This window comes from Oryza sativa, chromosome 3 (genome assembly GCF_034140825.1).
Source record: "Oryza sativa Japonica Group chromosome 3, ASM3414082v1".
Lineage (NCBI taxonomy): Eukaryota > Viridiplantae > Streptophyta > Magnoliopsida > Poales > Poaceae > Oryza > Oryza sativa.
The window spans coordinates 7790143-7803631 of NC_089037.1; the positions used below are offsets into that span (position 1 = coordinate 7790143).

Consider the following 13489-nt stretch of genomic DNA (forward strand, 5'->3'; position numbering starts at 1 on the left):
AAAATGCTACAGTAACCCACATGTGCTAATGACGGCTTAATTAGAATAAAAAGATTCGTCTCGCGTTTTTCAAACGAGTTATGAAATTAGTTTTTTCATTCGAGTCCAAAAACCCCTTCCGACATCAAGTCAAACGTCTGATATGATACCTAAAAATTTTCATTTCACCAACTAAACAGGTTATTTGTGCCATGCCTGTGCAACTATTTTAAGAGAAAAACTCAGCAGTAACTAAAAAAAGAAATGATGCTATTATTGTAATGCAAGACCTGTATTTTATTGTTATATCATCCCTGTCACCATCTCCATCCATCCTACTGTGATGAAATGTTGGATGTGTATCTCTGCTGCGTATCACTCCCTCCCTCCCTCCCTCCTCACAGCAAGCGCACAGCACACACACACTCTCCTCCCGCTTTTCCCCACCTCGCCACTTTCTTCCCTCCCTCCCCGCTTTTTTGCCCACCTACCAGCAGCGCAGCCGCGCACCCCCCCGTAACAAAAAGCACCCGGACCTCCATCTCCGCACCTCTCTCGCGTCTCTCCTCCTTCCCCCACCACCACCGCCACCGCCACTCCATTGATGCTAGATAGGGAGCAGGGGCGAGAGGTGGGCAGCCGCATTACCAAACCGGGAGACGCCGCCTCGAGCTAGTGCTCGTTGCAGCAGCAGGAGGAGGTGGTGGTGGTGGGATTCCAGAGGGAAGAAGAAAAGGTTGCGGGAGCAAAAGGGGAGGAGGGAGGCGAGGGCCGAGGGGAAAAAGGGAGAGGAGTGGGGGTGAATCATCCAATCCACAGTCCAGCTCCTGGTGTGCAGTGCGGCGCTGATCGGTTGAGGAGGTGTGAGCGGCAAGGTACGCGTGGCCGTCGTCGTCTCCGCCGCCGCCGAAGCCACCGACACGCCGGCCGGGTCGATCGGAGCCGCGGGTCAGATCCAGTTCACGCCGGAATTGCGGCGGATTCCGGCGACCGTGACCCCGCCGGATCTGCATTCCGCGTGGAGCCTCCCCGAGCCGCGCCCTCGCCTCCCGTAAGGCTCCGAATCCCTTTGCTGCGTGCCTGCTTAATTTTTTCCCGTGTTTTTCCTTCGTTGTTGCTAATTTGCAGCCCTGTGATTGCGCGTCTGTGTTCCTGCAATGCTTGCGATTTTTGTTTTTTGGTCTGGATTGTTTCCAGGAAATTATGCTTTGTTTGAGGCTTTTACGTCGGTTTTATTTTTGAACTTTGAACAGTAGTACTAGTGAGAAGTGCGCTGCGAGCTCCCTGTTCAATCCGCTCCATCTGAAAATTTCACTGTTTATTCTTATTTCCAGTTTCTGACTTTTTTTTTCCCGTTCACCGGTCTTCTTCTTTTTTTGCCCTCCCGGACTTTGCGCTTCGTGTTTCCTTGTCTTGTTTGGGCCAAAGAAACTACTAGTACTATTATGATCAATGGGCAGTGAAATCAAATCGCGCGGTGTCGGTTCGGCAACGCACTGTCGCGCTTGCGAGGGTGGAATCACCGCGTCGTGCTCGCCCTGTTCGGGCGCTTCCCTTGTCCTTGCCGTTCTCGCGCTCCGTCTTTACCCCCTCCTCGACGAGTTCTTCTTCCCCCCGAACATTCAATCCCATCCGATGGAACACATGGTACAGATTTAACCCGTGAAAGAATCCGGCAAGTACGGCCAGCTTCACTTCATCCGGTGGGGGTGGAATGATTGATAGAAGTAGCGGCCGGGGAGTAGTAGTACAGCGCTGCCACTGCGAGATTAGTAAAAGGAGATGGTAGAAAAAGGACAACCCCACTTGAGCCCGCAAGGACGAGGGATTTATTAGTAGTAGTGAGTAGGCTGAAGTATAGCGCATCTGGTGGCTCAAGCCCAAATCTGCCCAGCAAATACCGCCATTAATGGGCGTATCATGATGCTTAGAGAGTGGTACTGGTACTAGTAGTAGCTCTCCGCTTTTACTCCGGCTCACGCGCGCGTCCTCGATACGACGACTCCTACTGCTAGCAGATGGGACGGAATGACTGATGATGAGGAGCAGCAGTGCAGCACAGTAAGAAACCAATGGATCCTTCTTCCTTGACACGGGGCAAGGCGAGCAGCAGTAGGTGTCCGGTCATCTCGGCGGAGGCTTCCGTTCCGTCCGGCCTAACCCTCCGGATGGGCTTAAATAAACATTCGCTGTCCCACGCCGGCGATTTACTCTCGCGGGCGTCTTAGGTGGCAGCCTTAACTGACTCTCTCTTCGCCGAGCGACAGTGGCGCGCGATTGCCGTATCGCGTCAAGCTCTACAGCCTGGTGATGCTGCATGCTGCGGCCATGCGCGCGGTGATGGTCCACGGCGTGGATAGAGAGATACTGGCCGCCTTAATTAAGCCGCTCTGTGCGTGTGTGTGTCATGAGTGCGAGAAGTACATGGCACGGCGATTACTTCCCGCGTTCGACGTTCTGGCATGACGGTGATCGGATCCGGTCCGGTGGTCTGCGCTGTGCGCCGCCAACTTGGTCGCTCGTGGGGGCCGCCGCCGCCGCGTGTGCTGACTGTAGTATTAGTACCCTTTGTTCTTGCTTCAAAGGTTGGATTTCTTATGACGGAATTAGTAGTGGCCTGGGCTTGTCCTATCCTATACTACTGTTCTAGGTCTATTGTAACAGAAACCTCTGCTTCTGGATCATCGGGTGTGTGTACACGTCGCCAGTGGATGGAATGTATGACTATGGAGCCGTGAGGTACGCGTGGTTTATGTACCTTGCACTTTGATGAGTGATAAAGGGGTGGTTGATTATATTATTGTACTACTCACCATATATGGTGGAATTATTGTGCACTGAAGTGTGTATTATACTTGCCCAACCACTCGTCTTTCACTGTTCCTATGACTTTTTACTATATGCAATTTGGGTTCTTTCCAGCAGTATCAATTATAGAAGTTGTATGGGGTGCGCAGGAAAATGTTTACTTATTTTGGTGGTTAGTTCTTTTGTCTGGAGCTATATGTTGGTTGCATGATATATCTTTCTTTTATTTTCAAAACACACATCGCCTCGTGTCTTCTTTTCAGAACTGTTAATCCTGAAACTTTTCATTGGTGTACAAGAAAAACGTTTATTTTGATGTGGGTTACTTCATTTTTCTAAAACATTACATCTGATGACATGTCTATCTACTGTTTTACCTTTGTATTGTTGTCAGAGTTGGTGACAATATAATTAGCTTCAGATAATTTGTCCACCTTTATGCTGGATATAGATACTTACTCGTCACAATTGGCTTATCTTGATATTTACCTTATCGTTAGATACATTGTGCCTGATGGATCGTCGCAGCTGGCCATGGAAGAAGAAATCATCTGACAAATCATCTAGCGCAGATGCTTCTCAAAATTCCAATCAAGCTGAGCAGGTTTGTGTTGCTTTCGGTGTTCACCTGTAGTTAGAATCCTTGAGAAATGCCATTTTACTTGGAGGAAGTCCCAATCACAAACTGTGACTTATTAATGCCATTTTATTAAGCAACCCTGCTTGTACCTGTGGGTGCTGCAAAATTTGAAGTTATGGAAAGTACTGGGTTGCAACGAGGCCATTTTTTTTTTGACTAAAACGAGGCCATTTATTAGCTATTGGACTGGTTTATTTGCATTTTGTCCATTTATATTTAAAATGAAAATAACTATTCATGTTTGTGGTAGATTCGTTCATGATTGATTTTGTATTTGCTGATTTAGTTTTATATAGGCCCTCTCTGATGCTCAATTAAGGACTACACTATATCACTCACATAGTATTTTGTTTCATTTTCTTTCACCCACTGTACCGCAGAAAGACATAATTTTTTTTTCTACATATAATTTTGTCAAAGAGCAACTCATTGCATTTTTGTTTGTGGCACACAAAATTTATTAGGGAAAATTTAGATTATGACATATTTTGCTAACTGCTAAAGTACATACTGCTGTGTGGAGTCAGTAGAATACCCATAGGGGACATCGGTATTACCAGTTCATTTGATATTTGTTTGCATTTATTCTTATCTCTAAAGCTGACATTATAAATGGAATTGTCTACTGGTGCATCCTGAAAGTTTTCCAATTTTACCTTACCTTTACATGTTTATTTCTTCTAATGCCATGTTTCCACTTTTCAGGATGACAAAGCTCCAAAATATGTGCAGATTTCACCAGAAACATATGCACACCTTACTGAATCAGAAGAACAAGTGAAAACCTTAAATGAAAAGGTGAAGGCCTTGAATGAGGACCTCTCTGCGGCACAGTCTGAGATCACTACTAAAGATGCCCTAGTGAAACAGCATGCTAAAGTTGCTGAAGAAGCTGTATCAGGTGCACAGAGGATCACTATGTTCTTTTACTCTTCCTATTTGAGTAGAATAACTTACTAACTACTACTTTTATTTTCATAAACCTTGTGCTAGTGGATGTTGGTATAGGTGGTACTGCTCTCTTTAAAGTGGAAACAGAATTCGGCCATTCATATGTTTTCTTAAAGGTTGAATGATTTATAAAACTGCTACAGTAGATGTATTTTTGATGGGCTATATGCTTTGTCATGTTTAGGTTGGGAGAAAGCTGAAGCGGAGGCCTCAGCACTGAAGCTTCAGCTAGAAACTGTTACATTGGCTAAGCTAGCGGCTGAGGAAAGAGCTGCCCATCTGGATGGTGCTCTGAAAGAATGCATGAAGCAAGTAAGGACTGTGAAAGAAGAAGGTGAGCAGAAGCTACATGATGTAGTCTTTGCAAAAACCAAACAGTGGGAGAAGATAAAGGCCGAGTTTGAAGCAAAGTTACTTGAGTTTGAACAGGAGCTCATTAGGGCTGGTGCTGAGAATGATGCACTCTCAAGGTCACTCGAGGAACGGGGAGACCTTTTGATGAAGATTGATGAGGAAAAGGCTCGAGCAGAGGCTGAAATCGAAGTCTTGAAAAACACAATTCAGTCAGGTGAAAGGGAAATTAATTCACTGAAATATGAAATTCATGTTGTTTCCAAAGAGCTTGAAATCCGCAATGAGGAAAAGAACATGAGTGTGCGCTCAGCTGATGTTGCAACTAAACAGCACATGGAGGATGTAAAGAAAATATCAAAACTGGAAGCTGAATGCCAAAGATTACGGGGTCTTGTTCGAAAGAAGTTACCAGGGCCTGCTGCATTAGCTCAAATGAAAATGGAAGTGGAGAGCTTGGGCAGAGATTATGGAGAAAGCAGGTTGCGACGATCGCCTGCAAAGAATTCCAGCTTCCATCGTCCTATGTCCCCTATGTCCCCTGTTCCTGATTATGCATTTGAAAACTTACAGCACATGCAGAAAGAGAATGAGTTTCTGACTGCACGTTTGTTATCCATGGAAGATGAAACCAAAATGCTAAAAGAGGCCTTGGCCAAAAGGAATAGTGAGCTGCAAACATCAAGAAACATGTATGCTAAGACAGCAGGCAAACTCCGTGGCTTGGAAGTTCAAATGTTGACTGGTAGCCAACGTAAGAGTACTTCGAATCCCAACATGGATATCCACTTTGATGGTGCACTGAGTCAAAATGGAAGCAACCCACCTAGTATGACCTCCATGTCTGAAGATGGTGTTGATGATGAAGGAAGTTGCACTGAATCTTGGGCCAATGCTCTGGTCTCTGAGCTCTCACACATCAAGAAAGAGAAAGGAGCTAAGAGCAGTGTGACAGAAGGCTCCAATCGGTTGGAACTCATGGATGACTTCCTAGAGATGGAGAAACTAGCCTGTTTGTCATCTGAAGCAAATGGACATGTCAGTACTGTTGAAAAAATGAAGATTGATGATACGGAAGCTTCTTTGTCTGGTATTACTGAAAGAGATGGTGTTAAAGATTCGCAGTCAGTTTTGGCATTGCCAGGGACTCCATCTAATAAACTGCAGCTGTCTGACAGCTCTCCACTCTTGAAACTACAGTCTAGAATATCTTCCTTGCTTGATTCTGAATCACCACAGAACAATGCTGGAAATATACTAGATAGTATCAGAAATATTCTAAAGGATATTGAAGATGAGGCAGATTCATCAAATGATAGCAAGACTCATCATGGTGACATGGTTGAAGTAGCTGACAATGGATCACTAATGAAGCATTCAAGCAGCGGGAGCAAGCATGCTATGGATCAAGAACTAGTCAATGCCATTTTAAAGATTCAAGACTTCGTTAAGTCACTTGACCAAGAAGTGTCCAAGTTCCAAGGGCAGTCTTCAGATTGTGATGGTTTATGTGACAAAATACAGCAGTTCTCTGCACTAGTAGAGAAAGCTCTATCAAATGAGAATGTTCTAAATGACATTGTTATGACGCTGTCTCTTATCTTGTCAGGAACCAGTGAGATTAAGTTCATGATGTTGAAAGAGAACACCAAAGAAGCTGACAATAATAATTTGGATTATGTTGATAAAGTGACTTTACTTGAAAATAAAGTGCAGCTTGAGCCACTAAAGGACAGCATTTCTGGTCCTTGCCTTCCTCGTTCATCTTCTGATCCGGAGATTGAAGGTCCTACTGACTCTGGATGTGATGTCAAGACTGCTGTGCAGATATGCTCATCAGAGGAATTCGAGCAACTTAAATCTGAGAAGTTGAATTTGGAGGCAGAATTATCAAAGTGCAATGAAGTTATAGAAGAGACAAAATTTAGGTTTAAGGAGTTGGAGAAGAGCCTTGAAGAGTTGACATCCAAGTTGGTTGCCAGTGAGAAATCAAACAGCTTGGCTGAGACACAGTTGAAGTGTATGGCTGAATCCTACAAGTCACTTGAGTCAAGGAAAGCTGAATTAGAAAACGAAATAAAAGTGCTGCAGTCCAAAATAGAAGTTTTGACAGCTGAACTTGATGATGAAAGACAAAATCATCAGGAGGATATAACAAGATATAGAGATCTCGAGGAGAAGATTGAAAGGTGAAACTGAAAATTTTTTTTTATTATTGATTAATAGTTGGTACAAAGATATCACTGCCCTCTGCTAGGTTTTTCTTCTTACTTAATCCATTGACATGAAGGTATGAGAACGAGAGGAATTCAATGTGTGTGGATGAGGATGCAGATACCAAAGCAAAGCAGGTATGAACAACAAACTTTGGATCTTCTACTTCCCAATATCTTTGCTTAATGAGTAATTTTACAGTCCTTGAGAGGTACCAATAGGTACCAACATTTTTAGTGCAAATTTTGGTACCTCTTAGTACCGGAGGTACCAGATTTTAAACAAGAAAATGTGGTACCTTCCGGTACCTCGTCAATGACTGTAAAATCACTCTTGTTTAATACTTCCCCTGTCCCAAAATATAAGCACATATGTGTTAGAGAAAAAAAAATGTCATTGACAAGCGCCCAAGTCCTAGAAATGCCATCGACAAGTATGAGTTTCAAGAAATGCCATCGTACAAACGATTTTGTCCCAAAAATGTCATCGCCGTTAGGGTTTCGTCCATTCCACGCCGTTAAGTTCTATAGGATGAATAGTGTATTTAACGGCGCGGAATAGACGGAACCCTAACGGCGATGGCATTTTTGGGACAAAATCGCTTGTACGATGGCATTTCTTGGAACTCACACTTGTCGATGGCATTTCTGGGACTAAGATGCTTGTCAATGACATTTCATGGATTATCTAAAAAAAAACACTTTTGGAGTTTTTCACGGGATCAAGGAAACATGTGAAATTAAATGGGGGATGATTGTGCTTTGTTGAGATGAGGAATTAGATAGAGAAATTAAATGTGAGGTAGCTATGATTTTGAACAATACAAGTTGCTATATTAGATAGAGAAATTATCTTCGAGATAGGGCTGCTGATACATTTTGTTCATGTGTTGTTTATTATTATTCTTGTAGAAATGCTTTCGCTATACATTTTCATTTGTAAATACAGGAAAAAGTATGATACTATTAGATCACTTACTAGTCAAATCAATAGGCTGAATTTAGATTCATACTAACTTATTTCAGGAGTACTTAGAACTGTACTGTGCGCAAAACTGATATTTTCTGGAAATTCCAGGCATTTGACTGACACTGACAGCACATTCGTTTAAAATGTTGACAGGAGAAAGAGATCGCAGCTGCAGCAGAGAAACTTGCAGAATGCCAGGAGACGATATTGATTCTTGGTCGCCAACTACAATCTATGCGTCCTCCAGCAGAATCAATGGGTTCCTCGCCAAACCAGCGAATGGAAGATTTCCTGCAGGACGCGGCTGGAACAACCGAAGGTGTTGAATACTCACAGAAGCCAACAGGTCAACTGGATACAGATCAGGAAATGCATGCATCAGGAAATGAATCCCCAGTGAATGGGTACAAGACACACAATGCCCCCTCTGAAGCGGACGGAAGCCCTTTCCTTTCACCAAACGGATCCAAGCGCCCAAAGCATAGATCGAGATCATCTTCCTCAATTTCTAACCAATTGCCCGAGAAACAAAACCGGGGTTTCAGTCGGTTCTTCGCCAAGGAAAAGATCTAAAAAAAGCTGCTTGCAAGATGCTAGCGTTGGCCTGCTGATTCTTTACTGTGAATGACGGGATGATGCAAGCCACGAGTTTTCTGTAGAGCTACTTGTGTATTCTTCGAGGTGACGCCTTCAGTTGCTGGAATAATTCTTCTTCGCTCGAAGTCGAGCGGTTAAGGCCAGATTTATTTGTGAGAATGTTTAGCCATCCGTACCTCCGTCCCGCTAGAGTGTTCTGGGTTGCCGTGTGTTTGAAACCTCACTGAGACCTCACTGTACATGTGCTTACTTGCATGAAGATAATCGTTGTTGGTTTGTGTGTCAGTGTCACACACCTCTTGTGAATTAACCTGTGTAGTTTGCTCAAACCAAGCTTGCTGTACAGTTAACCTGGATTAATCCGAAGGTTATTTGTTGTGCTTGTTGACCATTGTACAAATTCGAATCACCAGTGTTCTGAGGGAACTTGCGACTTTGTGACCTAGTTAGGGTGTGTTTAGTTCTTTGGGTGTAAAATTTTTAAAGTATATGGACGCACATTTAAAATATTAAACGTAGACTAATAACAAAACAAATTACAGATTCCGCCTGTAAACTGCGAAACGAATTTATTAAGCCTAATTAATCTGTTATTAGCAAATGTAATTAGGCTCAAAAGATTAGAATCTCAATTTACAAGCAAACTGTGTAATTGGTTTTTTCCCCCACATTTAATGCTCCACGCATGTGTTCAAACATTTAATGTGACGTTTTTTGCCAAAATTTTTTGGGATCTAAACAAGGCCTTAGGCCGAGTTTAGTTCCAAAATTTTTCTTCAAACTTTCAACTTTTCCATAATATCAAAACTTTCCAACACACACAAACTTTTAACTTTTCCATCACATTATTTCAATTTCAACCAAACTTTCAATTTTGGTGTGAACTAAACACACCCTTAGTAGATCATCGTCTGACAACATCGTGTTGACTCATTCATCAATGGCCTGGTCAGGTGACTTGCATTATGGGCTATTTTGCTTTGAACCATGGCCTGGTCAGGTGACTTGCATTATGGGCTATTTTGCTTTGAACCTAAGGATGTGTTTAGATGGTGGAAAAGTTAAGAAGTTAGGAGAAAGTTGATAGTTTGAAGAAAAAGTTGGTAGTTTATGTGTGTAGGAAAGTTTTCGATGTGATGTGATGGAAAGTTAGAAATTTAGGAGGAACTAAACACGGCCTAAGTGTACAATCACTCTGAAACATCTACTTCTGCCGAGGTGCTAGCTATAGGCTCTTTCCAAAGAGCGTTTTTTTTCCCCTTTTTGCGGGGCTCCGACTCCCTACTTAATTTCTGCCGGCCATTCGTAGGAAGTTGGTGTCCCGGACTTCTAGCAATTCCTCGTCGTCGCCAGCGCAGGCGAGGCACGAATGAGGCGGTGGCCTCTTCTTGCTGTCAATAGTACAGCCTCGTCGCTGATGGCGTCGTTGAAGGAGCGATAGTGTCATATTGATGCAGGATGTGTCTTGTGCTGTGGCCGTGCCGCAGGAAGGCCTCCATGAACAAAGGAGCAGGGATCAGGCACGGGCACGAATGCACGATGCGCCTGATCGCCCATTAGCATTCTCGCATGCAAAGGCGTTCTTGTTACCAACGTCGGAGTTTAAAACTCCGACACCCTTTGGTGATCTGCATCCGTCCGATCAGACCTGTGCCTCCCAGATCAGCCAAAAATTATTGGCGGACACACGCGCAGCCTAATGACACGCGCACTTGGGCGTGAGTTTTGTCAGTCACGCTGAAAGGAATAAATTTAGGCCTCTTACAGTGCGATGAGGTGGAGCGTTGCTTTCTGGTGCCAACTAGGAAAAATGCCGACGTGTCGCGCAGCACCGCGTCCCTGCGTAGTCCCTCGCTCCTTAGTTGGGAGACGAGTTCCTCAACCACCTCAAGGACGCGCGGCGGAGGAAAATCGACCCACGCCTGCGCTGTGAAGGTCGTGTCTCCGAGTTGCCATGCCCTAGCGCACGCGTGGGAGATGGAATCTGCGAAATCGCCGTCCCGCCGGAGAAGTCCCAGCAGCAGGCCGTGGACCGCGACGAGGAGTAACGGCACGGGGCAGCCGACGCGACGGCGAGGCCGGTGGTGGTGGCCAACCGCCGAATCTACTCCTCCTCCTCCTCCTCCTCGCCGCTGCGTGCAGTGGGTGCGGCGCCTTCTTGCTCCCTCCTCCCCGCGGCGTGGGAGGCGAGGAGGCGCGACGGACTGGGAGGAGGAGCGGCGGCGCGGGCAGTGGTGGCCGCCGCCGCCGCAGCAGCCGGGGACGTCTCCCGCCGGCGCGCCAGCCACAGCCGCCGGGGATGCATCCCGCCGCCGTGAGGGGCTGGAGAGAGGGAGAGCGGGCTCTGCGGCCGCCGAGGATGAGCCGCCGGCCGGATCTACTCCCCCACCTCCTCCTCCCGGCCGGCGCCTTGGCCAGGTCGACGCCGAGCTCGTCGACGTTGGGGACGCCGCCGCCACCACTTCTTCTTCGAGGACGACGCCACCGCTGCAATCGAGGCCGCCGCCACCGCCACCGCTTGGAGGCCTCCGCCACCAAGGCCACCATGCCGGCGGAGGGAGAAGAAGAGCCGGCGCCAGCGGGGAGGAGTGGATTTGGGGATTTGGGGGAGGATGAGCCGGTTGAGGGAGGTGGGAATCCGTGGGCCCCACTAGCAGATATTTGTGGGTCCCACTAGTGGTGCTTGCACTGTAAAGAGAGGGTCTTCAAAGCTCTTTATCCTACGTGTCATCTCGTGGTAACTCAGGATGGGTGCTTGCAGTGGGAGAGGCCTTAGGCCCTTCACATTGCACACAGTTGGACCGGTGCTATGGGGGCCACGTTGGATTCTGGCTTGCGTGGAGCGAGGACGCGCGCCTGTGGAGAGCGCCCCGCCCCCAACCTGAGACGCGCGTTTCCTTCTCTCGCGAGGCGAGGAAACGACTGCTTTTCTACACTGTGGAGCTCGTGTCCTCGCACCGCCCATGCTTGGCAACAAATCGACACAAATCGCGGCAGCAAACACGGCAGCAAATCGGCAACAAATCAACAAATCGAGTGGCACGGGCGGCACGGTCGACGGAGAGGCGAGGCGCACAGCGGCGGCGTCCCCGGCATGCCGCCGCGGCGTGGGAGGTGAGGCGCGGCGGCGTGGGAGAGAGGAGAAGGAGGCAGCCGGGGACGCATTCTGCCGCCAAGAACCGCCGGCCACCCGCCCGGCGCTCACCTCGCCCGCTTCCTCCTCAACGCCCGTTCTTGAGCCGCCGCCGCCAAGAACCGCCGGACGCACCCGCCGCCAAGAACCGCTGGACGCACCCGCCGCCAAGAACCGCCCGGCGCTCACCTCGCCCGCTTCCTCCTCGATGCCCGTTCTTGAGCCGCCGCCGCCACGCGCGTCGAGCCTTTCGACGCCGAGCTCCGCCGCTCCCGCCTCGGTCTCCTCAATCCGCCGCGTCCCCAGCCTCCACAACACCGTGGATCTGTCGTCGCCTCCCCTCCACCGCTCGCACGACGCCGAGCTCGTCGCGTGCCACCGCCTCGGCCTTCTCGATCCGCCGCCGCCGCCGCCGCGAGGAGAGGGAGAGGGGAGAAGCTGCCGACGGGGAGAGGGGAGAAGCCGCCACCGGAGGGAGGAAGGAGCCGGAGAGTGCGTGATGAGGGAGGAGTTTGGGGATTGATTTGGTAAAGTCGTGCACTGTGGGTCCGACTCGATGCTTGCACTGTGAACAGAGGGCCTTCATCCTAGCTGTCATCCCGTGGTAACTCACGGTGGGTGCTTGCACATGTCCTTTTTTTTCCTCCTTTCGGTTTGGGAAGCGGTACCTGGTAAAGTGGCAGGTTAACCACAGTTAACTCGTTGAATCAGTAGGTGGATCCCACCTGTTAGGGACTCTTCCGCTCCTCGCCATCTCTCCCAACAGCAACGAGATGGTGGCTCCACATATTAAGGACTCTCCTCTCTCTCCTTCCTCTCTTTTCCATCTCTCCCAACGGCAGTGAGTGTGAGACGGTGGTGGTGTCAATTCGTAGCGATTGTGTCGATGGGCTCTATTTTCAGTTGGCGCCCCAACACTGCCTGGCTTGGGGCTCTTCCTTTTGTAGTATTTACTTGGGTAAAAACGAAAGGGGGTAGGCTATGTTTTATAAGTCTCTCATATACGAAACTGAAGTGTACAATGCAACGTACTGATTAGAAATTCGGCTGCTCCGCAAAATTCTCGTCCTGTACAGGGAAATGCTTTATAAGTCTCTCATATACGAAACTGAAAACTGTACAATGCAACGACGCAACGTACTGATTAGAAATTCGGCTGCTCCGCAAAGTTCTCGTCCTGTACAGGGAAAACGGTTATCTTCTGCATGATCCGCATTATCAAAACTCATTGCGTCCAACGTAAACAGAAATGTATATCATTCCGAAGCATACATATTCAAACTTCACTAGTATTATCAGTCGCTCTTACAGAGCGTCTGAAGAGCATGGCATACAGAATTAGAGAATTACAGAATGAAGCAATCTGGACGAACTCTGGACGAACTAGACAAACACGCAGAACGCAAGATTCCTTTACAGTACAGACTTGAACCACATTGCAACTGCTTATTATTATTTATACTCCTTTAAAAAAAAACTTCAATTATGGCGACTGAATCTACACATTACCTCTTGATCTTTTAATATATTACATAACTAGATCTAAATGGATACCATGTATAAAAGAGAATCTAATTTATATCAATGAGTTTATTCTAGTTTAACAATTTACCACTAATATTGTCTCTTTCTATAATATGCCGGCGACTTTATCAATTGTTTTACAACACGTCATTGGACTAGGCTTAAAAAAACTGAAATATCCTTGTAGTCATTCAAGGTTAACAATCGATCTATCTCATTAAAAGTTTTAAAAAATATGAAATTTTTTATTTGGCCTTCTTACACAACATGAAAGTTAATAAATAAGTTGCATATTTATTTTTTTAAAAAATATATGTTTTGGC

The 13489-nt window shown here is 46.8% G+C and overlaps 2 protein-coding genes and 1 long non-coding RNA gene across 4 annotated transcripts; 1 reads left to right on the forward strand and 2 right to left on the reverse strand.

Moving 5' to 3' along the window:
• Window positions 1-536: 536 nt before the first annotated feature.
• On the forward strand, window positions 537-8891 carry LOC4332240 (filament-like plant protein 4). Of its 2 annotated transcripts, none has more exons than XM_015775794.3 (6): window positions 537-2718; window positions 3288-3391; window positions 4133-4328; window positions 4563-6918; window positions 7020-7080; window positions 8066-8891. In XM_015775794.3, exons 2-6 carry the CDS (start codon window positions 3302-3304, stop codon window positions 8483-8485), a joined length of 3123 nt encoding a protein of 1040 aa, XP_015631280.1. In that variant the 5' UTR covers window positions 537-2718; window positions 3288-3301; the 3' UTR covers window positions 8486-8891. The 2 variants fall into 2 exon arrangements, with proteins under 2 accessions (XP_015631280.1, XP_015631279.1); XM_015775793.3 differs by having other exon boundaries at window positions 537-1030.
• Window positions 8892-10007: 1116 nt separating this feature from the next.
• On the reverse strand, window positions 10008-11674 carry LOC9271954 (uncharacterized). Its single transcript, XM_066308229.1, has 3 exons — window positions 11586-11674; window positions 10275-11212; window positions 10008-10157 (listed from the first exon to the last, which is right to left on the reverse strand). The coding sequence occupies exons 1-3, from the start codon at window positions 11672-11674 to the stop codon at window positions 10096-10098; spliced, it is 1089 nt and encodes a 362-aa protein (XP_066164326.1). The 3' UTR covers window positions 10008-10095.
• Window positions 11675-12596: 922 nt separating this feature from the next.
• Window positions 12597-12835, reverse strand: LOC136355780 (uncharacterized). Its single transcript, XR_010740155.1, has 2 exons — window positions 12784-12835; window positions 12597-12710 (listed from the first exon to the last, which is right to left on the reverse strand). It is a non-coding gene; the product is annotated as an uncharacterized lncRNA (long non-coding RNA).
• Between the last annotated feature and the right edge of the window lie 654 nt (window positions 12836-13489).

What these genes read in the sequence shown, in the direction of transcription:
- LOC4332240 (XM_015775794.3), top strand. Translation starts at nt 3,302, where the DNA reads ATGGATCGTCGCAGCTGGCCATGGAAGAAGAAATCATCTGACAAATCA. An exon ending in CTCGAGGAGAAGATTGAAAG is followed by an intron (nt 6,919 to 7,019) that starts GTGAAACTGAAA and finishes ATTGACATGAAG; the next exon opens with GTATGAGAACGAGAGGAATT. An exon ending in CAGATACCAAAGCAAAGCAG is followed by an intron (nt 7,081 to 8,065) that starts GTATGAACAACA and finishes AAATGTTGACAG; the next exon opens with GAGAAAGAGATCGCAGCTGC.
- LOC9271954 (XM_066308229.1), bottom strand. Translation starts at nt 11,674, where the DNA reads ATGCGTCCCCGGCTGCCTCCTTCTCCTCTCTCCCACGCCGCCGCGCCT. An exon ending in ATGCCGGGGACGCCGCCGCT is followed by an intron (nt 11,213 to 11,585) that starts GTGCGCCTCGCC and finishes AGAGCTTTGAAG; the next exon opens with ACCCTCTCTTTACAGTGCAA. An exon ending in ACGCTCCACCTCATCGCACT is followed by an intron (nt 10,158 to 10,274) that starts GTAAGAGGCCTA and finishes TGGGAGGCACAG; the next exon opens with GTCTGATCGGACGGATGCAG.